This window comes from Zonotrichia albicollis, chromosome 2, assembly GCF_047830755.1.
Source record: "Zonotrichia albicollis isolate bZonAlb1 chromosome 2, bZonAlb1.hap1, whole genome shotgun sequence".
Taxonomy (NCBI): Eukaryota; Metazoa; Chordata; class Aves; order Passeriformes; family Passerellidae; genus Zonotrichia; species Zonotrichia albicollis.
Window position 1 is genome coordinate 87,840,863 of NC_133820.1, and position 22,305 is coordinate 87,863,167.

At 38.0% G+C, this 22,305-nt stretch overlaps 1 protein-coding gene across 2 annotated transcripts in view; it reads left to right on the forward strand.

Moving 5' to 3' along the window:
* Positions 1-22,305, forward strand: part of GPC6 (glypican 6) — a 736,313-nt gene that overhangs the window by 215,464 nt on the left and 498,544 nt on the right. For both annotated transcript variants that reach the window (XM_074535617.1, XM_074535616.1), the window contains exon 2: positions 15,331-15,489. In XM_074535617.1, the coding sequence (XP_074391718.1) occupies positions 15,331-15,489 (159 nt within the window). The remainder of the gene's footprint in view (positions 1-15,330; positions 15,490-22,305) is intronic.

Genomic DNA, 22,305 nt, shown 5'->3' on the forward strand with positions numbered 1-22,305 from the left:
AGGGAGAGGTGAGGGGAAGGTGTTTTTAAGATATATTTTATTTCTCATTAGCCTGCTCTGATTTTGTTAGCGACAAATTCATTAATATCTCCCCAAACTGAGTCTGTTTTGCCCATATTGGCAATCAGTGAGTCCTGTCCTTATCTCAACTCATAAACTCTTCCTTGTCCACATGCAGAGAGGAGTGATAGAGCAGCTTTGGTGGGTGTCTGGCATCCAGCCAGGGTCAATCCACCACAGCTCTAGATACTTTGCAACCATATTGTGAGGAAGGCTAAATCTATTTAAATGTGCTATATAGATTTTAAGAAGCACTCTGTTCTGTGAAAGGGGATTTAGAGTGTTCCTAAAGTGATGTTAAAAGAAAGCTAGTAGTAATCTGATTCTCCCTTTAGGACATTAATCTTTTAACAGTAGTATCATCTAAGATTGGCATTGATAATTCAATCACTGAAGTAGTTGAATTTGCATTTGGCAGAAAATGGTTGGAAACATCTGCAACAAGTGCTCAAAACTACTGTTGCAGTTGAGCAACTGCTGTCGCTGAATGGATGTAGAAAATAGCCAAAAACTTTAAAAGAATATTCATTAAACACAGTACTCATTAGGCAATTTGTGAGCTGCACCACATTAATTACACTGCTTAGAAATTGCCTTGAAATAGGGACATTTTTCCTCAGAAAACAGTAGACAATAAAAAAAATTAGAAAAGCTTTGGTATTTTCTGTTTAATCAAGATGTAGAGGATTTCCTTTTCCTTTTTTGCACATGGCTTTTAGTGAAGTTAATAGCACCTGTATTATATTATTTCTCATTATAAACCTATAAATCTCCTTCAGAAACATAAAATGCTGTGAAATCTGTCAACTGGTAGTATATTGTATTTATTAGGATCATGAATCCCTAATTTGTAATTTAGAAAAGTGCCAGCTCAGTGAAGAGGTTATTTACTGGCAGATGTGTATATTTTGTATATGACTTTTTCATAAACCATTCTGGCTTATTTGCTGATGACTTTTTTTGCAGAATGTGATTTGTTGCCTTATCTCAAAAGCCCTCTATGAGCAGACTGATCTTGATATACTTTTTGTCACAGAAGCAACCAAACCACTCCAGTTTTTCAGAGAATGGCTTTCAACAGTTTAACGAGAAGAAAAAAATCTTTTTGTCACTCTGTGCTTTTAATTGCATGTACAGTGTTGTGCAAATGTTCATAACTTGTCTATATTATTTCTAGTTTGACTGTGTAAATCATGATTGTGTAAATCACCACTTCAGAGGAAAGTTCCATCTCCTGGGTCTCCTTATCGCCCATAAATCAAACCATGAAAGAGAAACTTTGCAGGTTGATGTTCAATTGTGAAACAGTTCTGCAATAACTTAAGGCACATGTACAAATCACAGTGAGTGGAGATATTTTGGATGGTTTGCACATTTTACCACATAACTGTTTTTTTTTTTCTCCTTGGTAATTGCAGACATTACCTTTACTTGCTGACATTTACTCTGTGAAGGCTGGGAAAGACAGTTCGATGGTTTTTCATCTATAGTTTACTAGATGTATTCTTAAACTGAAACTTGTCAGTCATCTTTAATAACTCTATTTGCGATATACAAGGAAAATACAGTATATATTACTTACTTTTGATAATAAATGCAGACAGTGATAAGGAAAAGGATAATGTGAGTTTTATCAGGACATTTTCTATTTTAAATAATTGTAAGGATAGTAAAAGTCAATACTATTGCTGAAAATGTAAACTTTATAGACTTTAGAAATTATTAGTAACTAATATTTAAAGAATAATATATTGCCTAGAACTATTTTCTTCTTTACAATTTTTTTGCCAAGGTGAAAAAACCTGAAATATTCCAGGCCCAAGATTTTAGGTATATATTAGTCCAAGAGAGTGCCAAAAATTGCTGTAATATATTTACTACTGCTGCTGCTGAGCCCAGGGTTGAAATATAGTTCATAGTTTATAAAAAAAAATCCCAAAATATTGTTCTTTCCTAAATATACATGATTGATATTGGAATAATGTCCGTGTTGACCTTTTATTTTGGAGATTTATTCTTGCTGTTTGTGGGGATTTCTATAGATAATCACAGTCACTCCCTATTATGGGTGTAAATAGGCACCACTTATGCCCAGATGGCACAATCACAGAGCCCCTTGGCAGGGCACAGGGCTCTATCCAAAGAGGAGGAGAAGGGAAGAAGAGAGGCAAATTCAAATGGTTTAATCCAAGGCACCCAGGGAAGGCAATGGGCCCTTCCACAGGGAATGAGAAATCCTTACATCTACAACTTCAGAGATAATAACAAAACCTGGAATCATCATATCTACATCTGAAATGCTGGCTTGCATGGGTTTATGAATTTTTAGAGCTGTTTTTAACAGTTTTTTGGGATAAGTTGGGCAGTCATTTGACGTTCATACAGACATCCTGAGACTGCCTTACGTTTTTGCCTGTCATTACTGTTATACCTTAATTTGGCTCCATCCATGCAGCAGAGGACAAGGAATACTTTATTCTGAGCTTCTGAGAGAAGGAGCTAAGACAGGAATGTACTCAAGGTGATCTGAATTCAGACAGATGCCTCAGAGTCTTATTTATACTAAAGGCAAAAAGCACAAAGCAATTTGACATAGTGTTTGCCAACTTTCTTTCTGACATCTGCAATAGATCTGCAAAGAGTTTTCTCCAAGAGACAAGTACTCACTTTGGATAGTATCTGTCCATGTTATGTCAGCCAAAGTATACAGAGTAAATAGTAACAAAGAGTGCCAAATATTCTTTATAGGAAATATCCCATTTAATCACAATGAAGAAGTATTAAGGTTCTTCAAGGAAAATATGATGCCTGTCATATCCTGAAGATGATGTTCTTTCAATAAATATATTTTTTTTAAGTTTGGTTATTATTTCAGGAGTTTTGGGTTTCTTAAAGTGTGGCTTATAAAATAACCACAAATTAATGGGAGGCTGGTCACTGCTGTAAGGTGCCAGTCAAAATCTGTGATTGTACTAAAGAAATGGGCCCCAAAAAAGGTACATTAAGAAGGTAAAAGTAATTCTCTAAAGGACTGATAGTAAAAGTCTAGCTTATTACTTTATTCTTTTATATTTAAATGCTTTGATTAAATCTATAAAAGCACACCGAAGACTTTTAATTTACACAGTCAAAAATGTCCATTCAAAAATGTGATTACATGAGAGAAGACTTCAGACACCTGAAGGGATTTCCTTTCAAGCTGAGCTTTAATCATAAAGGTCAAACCTTTAACATTAAAACACTTGAAGAGCAAGAAACATTCACTTATTGATTTTGAAGACCCTGACCCTTACCAAGTATCACAGTCCATAGAGGGTATTGATAGAAGTGCAATAAAAAAGAAGCTAAAAAGAAATTGCTCTGACTGGTTTTGTGTCTAAATGCAGGGGGGAAAAAACAAAACAAAATCAAACCAAAACAATAACTCCCACATGAACAACAAAAATAATGCCCACTCTGTGGGGCTAACAATAGATTAGATCTCAAACACTATTGGGCTAGCTGCTATCCTCTAAAAAGCTTTCTTTTTCCTTTTGGCAGTGATTACTGTGGCTGGATGATATTATGAAAACATAATTCTGTTTTTCTATTATGAAAACATTTCTGTTAATTAGGGTGAGCTTAAAATTTTTCAGAGCAAACGGTGTTCTGCTGGAAAATATTGATTGAAAAAACACTATGAGGCAGCAAACAGGTTTTTCTATTACACTGCATTCATTATGCTGCCTACATTCTCAAGCTTGCAGCCACAGCAGTGCAGAACGCACCTGCCATGTATCCTCCTTCAAGCTGGGAAACCACTCAAAGTCAAGGAGAACGTCATGCCTGCTCTGCCAGCAGCTCTGAAGCACTCCTCTCTAATTCATTGTTAGAACTATAGAATCATTATGTTGGAAAAGACCGTGAAGAGAGACCAATTGATAACTCAGCACTGCCAAGGCCACCAAAATCCATGTCCCTAAGAGCAACACCTGCACATATCTTAAATATCTCCAGGAATGGCAATTCAAGCATTTCCAGGGACAGCCTGTTACAGGGCTTGACAACACTTTCCATGAAGAAATTTTTTCCTAATATCCATCTAAACCTACCCTGGCACAACTTAAGGCCATTTCCTTTTGTCCTGATACATGTTACCTAGGAGAAGGTACCAACCTCCACTTTGTTATACCCTCCTTTCAGGCAGTTGTAGAGACTCTATCCTGAGCCTCCTTTTCTGCAGTCTAAACATCCCCAGCCCCCTCAGCCCCTCGTAGGACTTGTGCTTTAGACCTTTCACCAGTTCCATTGCCCTTCTCTGGACATGCTCCAGGATCTCAAAGTCTTTCTTGCAGTGAGGGGCCCGGGACTGGACACAGAATTCAAGGTGTGGCCTCACCAGGGCTGACTACAAGTGGACAATCCATGCCATGGTCCTGATGGCTGCACTATTGCTGATACAGGCCCGGATGTCATTGGCTTTTTTGGCCATCTGGGCACTCGCTGGCTCATGTTGATCTGACTGTTGACCAGCACCCCCAGGTCCTTTTCCAATGGGCAGCTCTTTGGCCACTCTGCCCCCAGTCTGTAGCAGTGAGTGGGGCTGCTGGGACCCAGGTGCAGGAACTTTACCTTGTTGGACCTTATACCATTGGCCTTTCCCATCCATCCAGCCTGTCCAGATCCCACTCTAGAGCAGAGGGATCCTAAAGTCAAGCAAAGCAACAGTCCTTTCTGTTGGGATCTTTGTATGAAAATGAGCTAAGAAATTAGCTCAAGCCCTCACCCAGAGTTTTTAGGTGCATAAAAGGGGATTTTCCCTTTATGTCTGCAAGCTCCTCTAACCATATGTATCAGTGGCTAGGTCCTTTTTATTGAGGGATATAGCTATAGCCCTTGGATACACATGGAGAGAGACAGAAACTTGAGAACTTGACCTGAACCAGCAGGTTCTATCTCCTGTAATGTGGAAAACTCAGAGCTTATGAAAATTGGCAAGCTCTAAGACAGCACTGGGCCTGTAACAGGAAAGAAACCATGTAGACCATGCTCAGGAACCCTTCAAAACTTTCCAAATTCTGCTGAAGAGTGACAGCACTGAACCACCTTCAGTCCAAACCAATCCCAGGCAACTTTAGCTGCACACACACCAGCTGCCTCCCTCTTCAGAGGATCCCCATGAGTCCAGCTTGTCTGAAAGATGGGAGGACCTGGACACCCCCACCCAGGTTCTACAAGATGTCACAGCAAGTTATTGAAAATGAGAATCTAAAAGCAGCAATGAGCAGGTGTGGGATCTCAGGACCTCAGTCCTGAGGACAGGAGGACTTCACCGGGGTGAATGGTGAAGGGATTAGTTAATTAGAGGGTGAGACACAGGGTTTAGGATTTCTGTACAGGGGGGTTTAGAGAAGTAAGATGGAGGAATTGGGGTGTGTCCTGTCCTTCTTCTTCTTCTTCTTCTCCTCCATCTTCTTTGGTGATGGTGGCACTTTGGGATTGGTTATTACTGAAAGTGCACCGAGTAATAAGAATAAATGGTATTGGGGAAAAATGATAAATATTGTACACGTAACCATGGGTATAAAGATAGGTGTCTGTACGGAGGGCAGCACAGTGTGCTAATGGCTGACTGCTGAGCAGATCTCTGTCGGGCTGAAAGAACATCTTTTAGATAAACAATTAACAAACATAAAAACCGAAAGAAGAACTGAAGCCTCTTCTCGTCCTTCGATACGCAGGCTGTCCCAAGGCCACTCCGGGCCTTTCCAGGCCCTTCAAACAACCCAGAAAACCCGGCAAGCAGGATTTCGAGAATGTCAGGCTTCACTGCTGAACCCTGAGATTCCTAAGGAAATATAATTTATTGAAAATGTTTCAGAATTTCTTGCATATTCATAAAACATTTGCCTATGCATGGTTTTAATAATATAGAATTTCTGTTTGCATGATACAGTTGACAATATTCAGTGAGAAACCTTTGTTTCATATTGATAATTAGAATATTTGTATTTCAGAGTATTTTTATGCATGCTTTAACACATGGTTATTTTCAGTTCCATGAAGTTAAATTTGTCACATAAGTGAATCAAAACAGTCTGAAAGTAGTTACTCAATAGGGGAAAAAATCTTCAATGAGAGGACCTCCCTCTGGCACAATCTCTGTGGATATCTGTACTGTATTTCTTCCTCCTGTGTCAGCTGGTATCCTCTGTTATTGAGGGAGAGTAATTTCAGCAGTGTTGATTTTCATCAGAGTGGGCAGAAATGGTCTGAATTCCTTACTTGCATAGGATTTACTGTGGGAAGTCATAGGACATTCTTTTCTGCACCTTTAGGAAAGACCTGAATACTTATTTCTGTAGTTCTGAGACTCTCCCACCTGGAGGAGAGGGCACATGCAGAGAAAAGCACCCACATACTGTGGTATCTTCTTCTATTTGTCTGATCAGGAGGGGCATCTGGGGGAGTTTTTCCATGATCCTTGGGAGTCAAGGCTCCCAGAGTCACTGCAGAGCATGTTCAACTAGAGCCAATGAGCTATGAGGCCAAGCAATAGATGGTTACCATCAGTGATAAATCACCTGATAACTCTCAGGTGTTCATGCAGTCATCATTTAGGTCAGGAATTAGCTGATTTTCCTTGTTTCTTCATTGCCGCCCTCCAGTTTGTCACGTTTTTCCTCTAGGGGTTTACACCTTCCCATATCAGTAGTTTTCTTCGTGAATCTCCCACAATTCTGTCTGTGCTTTGCTTACAGAACATTATTTGGCTTTAGCAGGGTCTCTCTCACGTTGTAACAGCGATTGGATCTGCAGAACCAAGCTGGGGACAAGCAAACTTGCACCAAGTTTGGCTCACAGACCACAGAACTCCTGCAAGGGGTTAACAGGACATTATTTTTTGCAGCATTTGGTCTCTCTTGTATTGAGTGATTTCTCTGGCCATTATACCTGTTTATGTATTCTTAGCATGCTACTCTGGGGGAAAACAAAAAAAGGAAAAAAAATGTTCCCCCCCTCCTTTATTAAGTCAAAGATACACAAACTTGGAGAAAGTTTTGCTTCTTGCCTTACGACTTTGGTCACAGTAAGGTTAATACTTAGGAACTGGTAGAGGCATTTTGCTTTTCACAGTGGTTGGCTCCAAACAGAAATTAAAGGACAAATGCCAACATTTCTGGCCCTAAATTTCATGGGTAGACCTTGAGTCAGTATGATAACAGGACTCTCAGATCTTTACAAATTGTAGCCTCCCTTTTTGTACTTTTTCCTGAAGGAACTAAGAAAGAGATTAGGCTGAAAAATATTTCAATAAAGACTTTATGGCAGAGGCACCAAAGTCTTAACCACTGGTGTATCCATTACAGCCTATAACTTATGACCAACTCAACATTATCATGTTTGTCTTCCTGAGCTGTTTCTGTGACTGGCATTACAGGAAAGCATGTCATTATTAATCAGAAGACAAAACCGTAGATTAATCTGCTTAATGGTAGCACAAAAAGGTTTCACTGGGATGATTGAAGGCATCAGTATAAGAGAATAACAGGAACGCACTTTGATTAATGACTCCTAAACAGTTGTCATTAAGTTCAGTATTTTAGAAACTTGGATTTTATGCATGACAATGTAGTGATTAGCAAGGGATCTGCACAGCTTTAAAATACACTTGACAATTCAATCAAATGGCATGACTGTATCCCATTCAGCTTTAACCTTTGATGTATGTATGTTAGTAATGGTATCTTAAGGACTGGTTTGGGCAGTACAGCATACTCATTCCCAGGAAGTTAATCCAGCATGGTCTCCTACTGCAACAGTATTTCAGAGGGTATAGGGCCTAAGTGGTGTAAATCTGTCTCTGATACACCATGTGCTACAGTCACATCTTTGGATTTCAGTTTTACATGAAGAATGTTGATTAAAATCTTTATAAATACATGAATGTGTACAATCTCATCCTGCTATCTTAATCATTAAATTGTTCTGAGGGCTGATTAAATTTAAAGCCTGCCTTGCATTGTGTTTTATGGTCATGGTAAAGAAATGTGCCACTTCTATTCTACTTCTCACTATAATGCTACATAAGATATTTCTGCTGTTATAGTAGGGAACATAATAAACAGCAAAAATCAATTCGGGGGAGGGGGAGTTGGCTGCTGTTCCCAGGTGGGAGCATGCTTTGAAATCAGAAAATTGCAGCCATGTATTCAGTGAGATGATGAAACTGTTGGTGCTGAATCACAGCCTTGCTGTTTGCTTTCCACAAGGCACTGAGCACAAAGCCAGTAATACACTCTTCAAGAGGTAACTAGAGATTCCTCTCACAAACTGTGTTATCAAAAAACAATTTGTCTGACTGTGTATGCTTGGAAAATAAAATGATCCTGAGCATTGGAGCGGTGGTACTGCTTCTAGTAGTTTAGTTGGGAATGCTCGAGGGACTTCAGTTCTTTCCTTAGCATCTGTATAGTCTTAGTCTGAACAAGTTTGCCTTGGCCTCGGCTTCGGTAATTTATTACTGAAATCTTCCCAAGGACAACAGGGTCAGGGCTTCTTGTAAATGAATGTTCCCAGTGGGACCTGTAATGAAGAGACTGTTAACTAATTATCAGTCTGTTTGGAAGGCATTCATTTTTTAATTGACCTCAAAGAAATCAAGGGACAAAAGGAATCTGAGCAAAGATGGTTGGAGTTCCGAGGCAAACAAATGAGTCAGTTTTATTCTTGGGGTAGTTGTACAGGTTTATTGGAGTCCACCAGACATAAAAGATTTTCAAGTTCAATATCCCTTTGATTAAAATTAGGAGAGCTGTGTCTGATGGCACGATCTGTGTGTTACAGACAAGTTTCCCTCCCTTCCTCCAGCTGTCATTTTCTGTGCAAATATTGCTCCTGTCATCACTTGTCAGGCCAATATTACAATGGAATTAATTTAAAACATAATCTGTTTCCTTTTAGTTTGAGTAGGAAAGTTCAATCTGTGACTTGAATGTCAGGTGTAGTTTTACAGAGGCTGCTTGCAGGGCTGTTATACCCCACAGAGAAGATAATTACAAAGTCAGAAGGAGCCTTAGGACTTTTTGGTTAGAGAACAGGGTTTTGTCCAACAGAATGATATTTTAATTTTTGCTGTTTGAATATTGCCTGAAATGCTGAAATTCATGTTTCTAATTTATTTTTAACTGCTAAAAAGTTAATGCAGAAAACATGATAGTGCTGCTTGGGTTTTTTTTTTTTTCAAATTAAAGATGATTGTTGGTGAAATTCTTCTGCAGCACTGTTTCCTCTTAGCAGATGACAGAATGGTGTAAGTGTATTGGAGAAGTATAGTTTTCAATAACATAAAATTTATAATGTGATCACTAAGAGTTTACTATGCTTCTGATTTCACTAAAGAACTTAAATTGAAAACTTCAAAAAGTAGGCATTCAGAAAGATCATCACCCATACTGAAAATGATCCAAATCTCAAAACAGTGGACGAGGGTTAAAGTTGAATGAGGTTTTTCCTTTAAATCTATTTGTCATCGTTTTAAAATAATATTTTACAATAATAAAAAATACAGAAAATTGGGTGGAAAATGTTAACTTAGAAACAAAGTCAAGTTGTTCCAGTGCCTTATAATTTTGAGAGGTAGGAAGATATGAAGTAACTAATCACAGAACCACAGAAGAGCCACTTTGAAAGGAATGCTGTCAGATCATTTGGTCTCAGGTACTGAGGGAAAGGGAGCCCCGATGGGGTTAACTCACACCCTGTCCAATCAAATCTTGGAAACCTCCAGCAATGAGGCATCCACCATATCCCTGGGGAGGTTGTCCCAGTGATGAGACAGTCAGTTCTCACTTTAAGAAATTTCTTCCTTATGCCAAGATGAAACTTCTCCTGGTACAGTTTGTATCTTTTGCCTTTTGTCTTCTCCATGTGGGTTCTTGTGAAGGAAAATGCTGCATCCTCTTTGTACCTTCCCTTTAAGTACTGTAATACCTTGGTTGGGTCCCACCTGAGCCTTCTCTTTCTCCAGGGAAAAAAAAAAAACCTGACTCTTTCAGTCTTTCCTTACACTCCAGTCTTTTGATAATCTTCCTGATGTTCTTTTGGACCCTCTCCAGTCTGCATCTTTCTTGTCTTGTGGGGACCAGGATGGGGCGCGGTGCTCCAGGTGCAGCACAACAAGCACTGAGTACAGTGGGACGATCATGTCTCTGCCTCTGCTATCAATGCCCCTGGGGATGCAGCCCAGTATCAGATTTACATCTGCTGCAGCAGGCTATTGTTGTCTCATGTTGGCTGGGTGTCCCCTAGGAGCCCCCATCCTTTTCAGCAAGGCAGCTCCCCAGCCACACAGGTGTCAGCATGTGCTGGGCTCTGTGGCTATTCTGTTCCAGCTGCACTACTTGATATTGTCTTTGTTAAAGCTCATATTGTCAATAAATTCCACTGCTTTCTCCACAAGTGGCTGAATATGAGCAGGTCTGAAGCAAGTATTTCAAGTTTCAAAGAGCACAGCTAATAACAAAGCCAAATCACATCAATGTAACCTGCAAGATGAAGAATGTAGAGCTACCTTTTCTTCTTTTAGACTCTGTTGATGCATACAAAATGATCAAGTTTGAAAGCACATCTTTAATTTACCCCTTTTATTTAATAATTTTTATTCATTTCTGGATTTTTAAAGCAGGGTAGTGACTCTGTTTCTATTCTCCCCATCATACAGTTAGCCCTACCATTCTGTGAACAGATCACTGTCAGGGCTTTAAATTTATGATTAGAATAAGAACTATAAAATTTTGACTGCCTGAGAAAGAATTGCTTCCAAAATTGCTAAACTTGCAACATGACCCATAAAAAATTCTGCCTGATAATAAATATGTTGTGTGATTATACTTCCATTTCTAATAATATAACCAAGGTATTAAGGAAATCTGATGGTTAAATTGTTGAGGGTAATGTTATATTCCATAGGGTTTACTGATCCTTCAGACTGTATCTTCTGCAAGTAGTTACCACTCTCAGATCAGTTCTGGCATTTTGATACGCAGTAAAAGCATTTATTCAGCTTGAGAGCTGTAAGTTGTGATTTTTTAAAGACTTCTGAGTTTTGTAGCACATTTTAAGGACACCAAGCAGTAATACATCTGAATATAAAACAAGTGCTTTATAAATTGCTTTATCACACTTCAAAGCAGCATTGCTAGCAGGATTGCCAAATTCAACTGCAAAACTTGCCAATTTGGATCATGTGAAGGCAGGTGTGAGATTACAGCTGTAATAAAACTGAAATTGAATACTGGTAGCTGAATTTGTAGTAGGCAATCGATTTGATTTATATAACATAAGCCACATAAGGAGAGATATGTAGGTCAGCATATTCAGCTGGAAACAGTGGTTAGAAGAATTGTGGTAGGTGGCTGGAAATATTGAGTTAGTAGCTGTTCAGCCTGGTGCAGTGTAACTACAGTCGTGTCAAACTTGTTTGGGGAGACACCATTTGCAGCAAGGAAAAACTAGGCAGTTATAACCAATGCCACTTGTGCCACAAAAATTGTTGCTAAAATTAGCATAAGAACCTAGACCATATGGAGTTTCCCAAGGCAAGAACTGGTACATCAGTTATGAGCGCATTTTCAGCCTGCAAAATACTTGAGGTGTGTAAATACACAAATCAGTGATTAAACACTTTCTGTGGTAATAGAACAGTGTTTTACAAAATGCAAATGGTAAATGGTCCAATTCAAAAAATCAGAGGAAGCACAATCAAATTAGCCTGCAGAGTTATTTTCAATCCAAACAGCCTCTTAGGTCACAAAAGAAGAAAAAAAATCCAAAATAAAGCACACACCTCTTAATTAAAAATAGCCAAACTAGCAACAACAACAAAATGAAAAACCAATCAAAGAACCAACCAAACTAAAAAAACCCAAAAACACAACCCCTCCCAGCAAAACAAAACATAAAAACCCAACCAAAAAAACCCCCTACTTCAATGCTAAGAAAAGCGTGCCCATTTTTTAATTTTTTTTTTACAAGGAGTGAACTAACAACCTGGCAATTCTAACATTAGTTGGAGGTTTGATAAGAACAAGCACAAAATAAGAATCATTTTTACTTTTACATTTTTACATTTTACTTTTAAAAAGTAAAAAAAAAAACATTAAGCATACAGAAATTACCTTGTCAGAGAGTTTCCCTTTGCAATTCCCAGAAAAGCACATGAGCTTTTGTCCAAGTTATGAACTTCTGGAAACTGCAGACAGTCGTGACCAGTATAAACATTGCAGGGCTTATGAGCAAAAATTTCTAAAAGTTTTATTTTTACAAAATTAGCTTGAACATCTTAGGCATACAAAGACTCTGCTGTTGTGAACCAATGAAAAATGCTTTTTCTTTTACTTTATCTGTAGTCCGACCTGATCCTCCAGTGCAGGAAAGAGAAGGAAGCAAAAATCCTGAAGCAGAATATGAAAAGTAGCACAGTATTTCCATTAATATTTATTTCTACAGTAATGCAATTCTATGAACAGGGAGAAGAGAATTAGAAATGTGTTTCGAAAAAAAATTCATTATTGGACAGCAAAGTTTTGTTATGAGGGTGGGTGGCTAGTATAGATGATTTAGAAGAAGACATTTTGTTGGGAGAAAAAGTCAATGAGGTAAGGTAGGAGCTGTGTTGCTGATAAATGTGAGTTTCTACAGTCAAGAGCCTCATGAATGAAAGAATAACCAGTGAACTAAAAGGAGGAAACTTAATGCAAATACATGTAAAAGAAAACAGTGCACTAGGAATCTGAATGAGTTTGTAGTGGGCAAAGTGAGAAATAATTTTTGTAGCAAAGCAAAACTAAGACTCTAAATAAATCAGAGAAAGAAAAAATTACTATTTCTCCAAAAATGACCATTCAAGAGAATTTATTTTGTCATAATACTCAGCCTAATATAATGTCTTAAAAGATTTAGACTCATGGGTGTTACTTACTAAGCACATGATGATTACCATTAGGCCAGCTTGTAGGCTGACAATTCTGAGAAACAAACAGAGCCAGACAAAAAAGAATAAGAACTTCAGTTGAAGAGAGGAAAGAAAAGTGCATTTTATAAAAATTTTCAGTTGCAATGGCACCAGAGGATATTATCATAATAAAAAGCATAAACTACCACTCTGACTGGAACTGGGAAAGTAGGTATTTTTAATAAGGAAAAAAACCGGGATTTATTGAGGAAAGGGGGTTGCAGACATTATGGATGGGGTATTTTTTTTATTTAATCAAGCACTCAGCACTGCTTCTAATGATACAATATTTCAATTTTACTTGTCTTTCTGACATCTAATAAAAACTCACATTACCGTTACTGAAATAACCTTTATTGTTTCTTATTATGGCACCTTCCTTACCTGTTGAATAGTTGCAGTTTAATGTGACAGAGATGTAGAGGGTAAGGCAAACATTAGTCTGCCACTATCTTTTATGTTTGACAGCAGCTGGCTCACCAGTCCCTGTATGTGTTGTTTATGGCTTAGATGTGTGACTTTGAGGATGGAGAGGAATTAATTTCTTGTGGTGGGAGAGTGTAGCAGACTTGGAAAGCAATCCTTACAATATTTTGATGGTCATGGGATATAATTTTTTCCCAGTTTCATACAAAGTTTTATATCATGGTTCATTTGGACATGACGGGGACTTGTAGGTAGTACTGCCAAACAGTAACTGGTAATAATAAAATGATCCTTTCTGAAGATGTATAGCTGTGAGCTTTTAAAAAGTCTTGAGACTGCTAAAAGAAACCTTCATGGCATTATAATTCATATATTACAAACTCTTGCAGAAAAAACAAATTAAGATGGGGTGAGGAGTCAGGGTTGAGAAATGACTAAATTTCCAGTTAAAAGACTTCATTCGAGAACCAAAACATAAATTCGAATAAGGTGAGGGCAAACTCGAGACAGTGTTTATTCTAAGCATGTGCAAACCTCTTTTTGATGCTGTCTTCAGAATGATGCAGCAGCTAAATGTATTATACCCCTGGGAAGCATAAAACTTAGGTTCTGGTTCTCCTCACTACATAATAAGAATGGTGAAAAGCAGCCTTAAAGTAGGTATAAATTGCATTTTAGTCTTCTTTATGGCTCAGCAGTGGTAGAAAGGAGCCTCAATAGAAATGAGAATCAGGTCCCCAGTATTTATTTAACCCTTGGGCTTTGTATATCATTTTATTTGCACCTTTAAGAGATTTGCAGCGGGATTTTTAATCAGGATTCGGTGTACAGAAAGCTAAATGTTTTCATTGCCTTACAAGTAACTTTAATCATACAGGCAGATCATTCTCTTTATTTCTCAAGAGGAAATGTTAGAATTTTCTGCCTCTGTACAAACCAAGCTAAATGTTTCTGACACCCTTAGTACAGTGTCAATTGGAAATTCACATTTCATGTAATAACAGACCATTTTAATTTCATGAGCTGAAGAATTGGTTTCCATGTGCAAATTGTACTGAAGAAAGCAATATTGTCAGAAGAACTGGCAGAGAGCTTCAAGAGATAAATCTATTGAATTACATAAGAGACTTTCATTACCTTTTACATTGCATTTCCATATAACATAAGCATTAATTAAACTATTCACTGCTTTCTCCTATTCAGCAGAGCACTTGCTCAGTCTGACAAGAAATGCTGCCCAAGAAAACCCAAACACAATCATTAAAATACACTTAAGAAGAGGGGAAGGAAGGGGAGAAGGGAACTATGTTTTGGTGCACTTGGGCAAGTGGGACCTGTCTACAAAAATGTATAATTTCTTTTCTTCAGGTTTTGACAACATAGTTTTTGTTTTGCAATTTTTGATACATCCAGCAGCTTGTAATAGGTCATCTCACTAGATATTTCTCCAGGCGATTTGAATACAAACAGAACACAAGCAATTGTTTTTCCAAATTTTAAGTATGCTTCAGTAAATGTGGAAGGCTTCTTCAGCACAGGAGAACACTTTTGGTGTGAGGCAATTTTACTTTTTGAAGTATGAAAACAACTCTGCAAAGTGTGTCTTCTCTCCCCTGCGAGGAATACCCAGATATAGCAAAGTTGTTGATACAAATTCAAGATGTTTTCTGTCAAACTCTTTAGGTCGAGCCTTAAAGAGCTTCCTTGGCAGCCCACCAAAACTGAAAACCCTTGGGTTTTTTTTGTGGTTTTTTTTTTTTTCTTAGGTTTTTTTTTTTTTTTTTTTTTGTTCTGGCACATTTCTATCGTTTTTCAAATATTTCTAATTTCTTCTTTTATTGTGATTCCAGGGGAACATTTGAGAATCTGCCCTCAGGAATATACATGCTGCACCTCAGAAATGGAGGACAAGTTAAGCCAACAGAGCAAACTGGAGTTTGAAAACTTGGTGGAGGAGACAAGTCACTTTGTACGCACGACTTTCGTATCCCGGCACAAGAAGTTTGATGGTAGGCTGGATATAATTTACTTATTTTCAAGGTTATAGGGTTTAAAAGCCATAATATCCATAATAAATTCCAATGCTCTATTCTTTACAATTAGACATCACATTTGGAATTTTCAGTTTTGCTAAGATAAGGGTTAATATACAGCTGGTATGGTTATCAGCCTTGTGAGTATTGCCTTTAATTACAATGACATCAAGAATCAGACTGTTAAGTGCCTGCAGGCTTGGCTAATGTTGAAAAAAGAGACTAGATATGCATAGAGAGGTTTATAATTTTTGTCTCCTAGTTTCAAATGTAAAATTTAGGTTTGTAATTATGTTCACTGTTGCAAGATGAACGGTGGATCTCCCATGATTTTTGTTATTGCGGAGCAGGATTTGTGTACTCTGCCTTTTTTAGCCTTAAGGCTGTTGTTTTTTCCCTGCATGATTTTCTTGTGATGTACAGAGTCTCAAAGAGGGCTTCTGGCTTCCAAACACTGAGGCCTCGAGATGTGTTTGAGAGAGATTATCATACAAACCACTTAAGCAGTTGATTGAACACATCTTTTCTACCTAGAAAGAACAGAAAAGAACAGTTTGAGGGCTTTATTTCCTTTTGATCAGCCTTTATAAGATCTTTTCAAGATCAAGATTATGGTGTGACAATTTGCTAAGTGTTTGTCTGAACATTAAGCTGTTTTTATGGTTGTGTCCAAGTTTTCAAATCATGGTTTTATCTAAATATGAAATCTGTATTTGTATTGAAAGTGTCACCCTGAGCATTTCTGCATATGTGTAAGTTAAAAAGAGTCTGGCATTAAGACGTGTAAATCAGCATTGAAAAGAGAATTGCAGAGCTGCATGTAGGTGGAAATCCTGCAAATAGGTGAGTAAAGCTGGCTGACCTCAGGTAATGGATCATATGTACACATATAGGAGAATTGTGGAAGTGTTATCTCTGAACTTGGAAGCTTGCTTCAAAACTCTTCGGTCCCATTCAGAAAGAAGTGAAGATGTCTCTAACTCCTTATGGTAATTCTGTATTATTATCCAATTAAAGATTTTTTTCCTAATATTGATTCTCTGAATGTGACACAGAAGAAAAAATGAATTATACAAAAAAGGAATGGAAAAAGTGTAATATGAAGATGAGCTGGAGGAAAATCTCTAGCAGATCAGATGCTAATGTAATTTAGAGAATGTCCTTGGAAAGTGGGGATGACTGTGAACTGCTCTGAATTATGATGACTTCCCTTTTCATCGTAAAAGCATAATTTTTTTAAGTAGTGGATTTAAAAAAAAATTAGTTGTTTTCAAAGGATCTTAAAAAAAAATAAATCTAGAATTTTTGTGTATTATTGCAAGATGAGTGTGCAAGCAGAACAGACATTTCAAACCATCTGGAGCATGCACAGGGCTTTTTATTCCTTGAAGGAAACTGGGGTGATCACTGGTGTTCAGTGACCATGCAGCACACTGAAAATGCTGGGCTCATTGACCACAGAGCTCAGACAGCACTTTGCTAAATCTTTGTCAACTTCAGGCCTTTCTGTATTGCATTTAAAGACATTACAGCTTTTTCAGTAATCTGAAGTTCTGTGCCTTAATACTGATGGTAAGGTATGGCTTAAAGTTCTTGATTGGGTGTAAATACTCCCCTCTGGGATCTGCTCCACAGAAAATTTGAATAAAAGACCAAGTTGTTTCTTCTAACTTATTATTGATGTTTTAAAGGGAATTAGCAATGTGATGTCTTATCAGAGAGCATTTGAACTTTGTGTATGCTTTCAGAATTTCAATGCTATTTTAAAGCTATTCAAAATTTGTTCACTTGTATGGAAAAATTGCTTCTTTTCAGAAGGGCAAAGACATTAATGGAAAAATGTATTCATCTAATAGACTTCCAATGCAAAATCAGCTAGATTTCTTGCCGTTTAAAATGCTATGATGCTTTTCAGTATAAAGAGATAGCTAAGGTCCATGTTTTGCCTGTTCGAGCATAACCCACTTTTTTGTTGTTTTTTAATTTGATACTGTGATTGTACAAAGGAATTCTGGTACACGATTCTGCCATTTAATGCTAGTACACCACAAATAGCAAAACAGATACCACCAATTGTGGTGATTTTATGGAAGTTTTCTGCAGTACCTGTATTTGTCAAGAGCAGCATATGTAAGCACTAAAAGAATATATGAATATCTAAGTAATGCTGAGATAGATATCAGTGTTGGTCCCTTGAGGAGTTTATTTCAACTGTAGTTGCTGCCAAGCTCTTTTTTTGTTCAGACATTCATACAATTTTGAGAACTCTTGAAAGGACATCAAAGCAATATCTTGTAGATTTTCCTGTTTTTTTTTTTAATGCTGTACTAGATGTCTTAGGGTAATATTAAGTTTTGCAACATAAGACTTTTCAGAGGTATGTGAGCTCTTTAGAATTTTCACCTGACCTTCTTAATAAGAATAAGATAAGAAGCCTTATCTTCTTAATTTTTCTGCCCCACAACCATAGAGCTTAGATATGATAACTTAGCATAGATATGATGTTATGATTTCCATTTTGAGAGGCAATTGGAGATCTGTTTTCCTTTTCAGGATTTTTTCTCAGGTTCCAATTCATGATCTAATCTAAAAGTAAATTAAATCTGTGGTAACTTGAACATTGTCTCTTTAGCCTCTGATGAGAAAAACATTTTTACACAGAATCACAGAATCTGAGCATGGCTGAGATGTGATGGGGGTGGCTTTGTCAACCCTCCTGCTCCAAGCAGGATCAGCTATCACAGGTCACCCAGAACCATGTGCAGCTGCATTTTTAATATCTCCATGGATAGAGACTGCATAGCATCTTCGACCAACTTGTACCAGTGTTTGACCATCTTCACAATAGAGTGTTTTCTTGTGTTTACGTGGAATCTCCTGATTTGTTTTGGTTTTTTGTTTTGTTTTTCTTAGTTTTTACCCACTGCTGTCACTGGGCTATATATCCCCCCCACTGGATATTTATGCACATTAATGAGATCCCCCATGCCTTCTCCTCTCTGGGCTGAAGAGTCCCAATTCTCTCTGCCTCTGCTTTTAGATCAGGTAGTCCTGTCCCCTCCTCATCTTACTGCCCCTTGATTGCACCACTGTGTCCATATCTCTCTTGTACTGGGGAGTGCAGACCTGGATGTAACTCTCCATGTGTGGCCTTATCAGTGCTTAGCTGAGATGAAGATTCCCTTCCCTCAGCCTGCTGGCTACCTATATAATTTCTCTGTCAGTTTTATATTTTCTTTCACCTGAAGTGTGGTACTTCCAAATCTATACAAGAAATAAATGTCTGTTATGGTTAAAAGCAGTGGCAGCTAAAGATTAAATTTGTAACAGAGAACTTTAGAAATTACTAAACTATTTGGAACCATCTATGATCAGAAAAATTATACCTTTCTTTCAAGTGCATAACAGTTCTTGCATCCTTAAGCCCTTTATAATCTTTCATTTCTTATTCATTTGTACTCCACATTTCTAAAGAGCTGTCACTGTATTGGGACTTTTGACTGCTCCATTCTTCTAGACTCATTTATTCCTCATAGTATATGAAGTTCAAAGATGTCTCAGAATCAAAGATCTGACAATATAATTCTTCCTTCAGTTTCCATATTCTAGACAAGTGGTGTGCATTAGCATAAGCCACTACACACCATAATGCCAGCTGCCAGTTGTTGCTTGGCTGAGCCTTATGTGCAGATGTTTACATCTGTAGTGCTATCATCTGCATATTTGTCATTGCATTGACATACTGGATGGTCATTTCAAGCAAAATCAGTATCTGGGATTTCACTAATAGATGTGTGAAGATCCACAGAATCTTCTCCTAAGAATCTTGCCAAATACATAAAACCTTGAAATAAGAAAAGTTCTTATGAAACAACAAGTGCTCGATGGTCCTGGCAGAGAGTGTTTCAGCAATGGGACACACATACCCTTCCAAACACTAGGAGAGAAACAAAAAGCCTTTCCAGCAGATAGGAAGCACACAGGAAGTGAAGAATCCTAGCACATATGATTTTTTCTCTTACCTCAAGGCTTTGTGTAAGACTAAACCATATGAGCAGACACTTAATGATCAGCTGTTTCCTATTCCTAACAGCAGACAAGTAATCATGCTCCACTTCTTGGACCTCCACTGTATACCTCAAAGCAGCTTAAAATATATTATGCTCCCAGTGTAGCTGTAATAGTATCATCTTATTATCACCAATTCCCTTGCTTAGTGACATTGCTGAGCAGCTGTTTCACACACAAGCCAATTTCTTTTAACTATTGCTCCATCAGCAATTGAAACCAGCCCGGCCGGAAGGTTTTGTCATGAATGTTAATGAGGACACAAGTAGCAGTTCTGTGACATTTTCTCACTAATCCTTTGAATAAGCATAGGGAAAAATATAACAAAGAGTTTTAATTTCAGCTAAGTAGATCAGAACCTGATAAAAGACACACTGTCTCTTCGTTCTCATTAAAAATTACACTAGCAGTCTTAGCAGTGGTGTTAAAAATGAAGGAATGTCTAAGAATAGCTGTCATGGACTTGAATGGATATGGATAGTCTTCAGCAGAATGTGTGAGGCGTGATGCCTTTAAAGGAAAATAACCTGAATAGCCTGAGGACCAATCTGCAGCTGTATTGATCTATCATACAGTGTCATAATTCCCCGTGCTCCTTTTATTTGCAGTCTAGGAGAACAGTGATCCATACCCATTAGTGCTGCTCATATATATCTTACAGTCATTACCAGCAGTAGTGGTGTAAATTACAGGGCAGCAAAGAAAGTTTCACAGATGATCTCCCATAATAATACCTAAAAGAATAGGTAACATCCCAGACACTCTGTATGCCCTTTTCTTGCACACCTTATGAAAGAACTTGGAGAAAAATAGCAGGTTTGAATCCTTCCTTGATACTAGAGCTGAAAAAAAGTATGTTTTTTGAAGTCGGTTTCCAACAATGTTATAACTTTTCAAAGAGATTAACTATTATAACCAGGTATAACTGGCTCTAATTAAACTTGGCCAAAAAAAAAAAAAAAAAGTGAAAAGTGAAATAAGGGAGGTTCTTGAAGTTGGAATACACTGAAGTTCAGTTTCATGGCCAGTGTAAGTCTCCTGCCCTTTGCTCTCTCCTCCTCCTACTCTTGCTGCCCAGCCTGCCGGCCTACCTTGAGCTATATAGCTCATGCCTACAGGATCACTCACCTCTGTGGATTTCTGCTGAGGGGGGGGAATACAGCAACACAGAAGGACACTTGTACACTGGTGCTGTTGTGGTCAGCAGATAAAGGATGGGATTCCAGCAGGATATTTTTTAATACTCTGCTTTCCATGCATCCAAAGCGAAAGGGCAGTGTGTCCGCATGAAGATTTTTGGCTTGGTTGTTTGGTTTCTGGAAGCAGGAAGTCATAAAGGACTGCCTTTTCAACAGACCTGTTTGGGAGCCAGGAGGCTTCTCTGGGGTGTGGGAAAGTCAAATAAATAAATGCTTGCATTATTCTAGTGCTGCCATGCCCAAGGCAGCATGTAGGCTACACCATACCAAAGCTGGATTACCAGATATCTTACGGCTTCCTTCTGGGCAAGATGGTTGTGGTTTGTTTGTTGGTTGGTTGGTTTTACTTGGTTTCTTTTACAATATTTCAATGTTGCTTTGCAACATGTTTCAAATGCAAAATCCACTGCAGGACAGGTGGATTTTTAAAATCCACAACTACTTGGCTTTAACAGTGCTAGCAGGGCTACAGTTTACATATAATTCATCTAGTGGTTTAACACATTGCCTAACTTCTGTGTTTGCCAAAATACATACCTTAGAGCAAATAGAAAGCTTAAAGAAATGCAACATCTGTTGACTTGTAGCATGTAATGGCTTGCAAGTCTTCATTGGACATCTGGTACAAGTTTCTAAGCAGCAAAGAGATTCTTAATAAGAGATGCCATACCTTAAATTTGACAGGAAACACAAATTTGAAAATAAAATATTCTACACCTGATTAAAATCCTATCAGAGCTGATAATAGCCTAAGAGAAACCTCTATTGCCTGCAAACAATTTTAGTCTCTAATCCTGTAAAATTTGCCCTGAGATTACTGTTTATCAATTTCGCATATTATGTCAAAATTTGTGAACTACATTAAAGCAATTTTTTCATTCTTTTAATTAACCAAAAGAGGAGAAGTGTCAAGCCTACAAAACTTGGATAAGAATGATTTGCCTAGTTATCAGAACAGTTTCCAGTCAGGGATGCTAATTCCTGTCTCCTGGCCAAGTCCAGTGCTGAAAGGCAACATTCTGATATTGTGTATCTTCCCTGCAGCTGGAAATGCACTTTGAGCATTTGGATGGGCTCTGGTCTTCCTGAGTTTCATTTTCTAAATGCAGCTGGTCAGAGGAACAGTACTATTCTAATCAGCTGCCTCAAATTTATGAACCTGCAAAGAGAGAACAAGCTATACCCAGAGCTGGAGTAGGTGTGTTTCACCCACTCTCAGATAGATCTTGTTAGAAAACATGCTGTGCAGGTGTAGCCAAATCCAAACAGTCTTTTGGGTTTGGAGGGCAGATATATGGTGTTTTTGCCATGCAACAGAAAGCAGAATTTGCCTTGCTGATGGTTAGATATCTATGATATAAATTGTTCCTGTAGGTTCCCTCAGTAGTCAACGGGGAATGAGGGGTGCAAGTCACATTAGTGTAAAGTCTACACTTCAAATAGGTCTGGAAAAATCTTTCCCTGGAGTACATATTTCTCTATATGGATTAGAAAGGGCATTTAGTTATGACATAGATGCCTATAC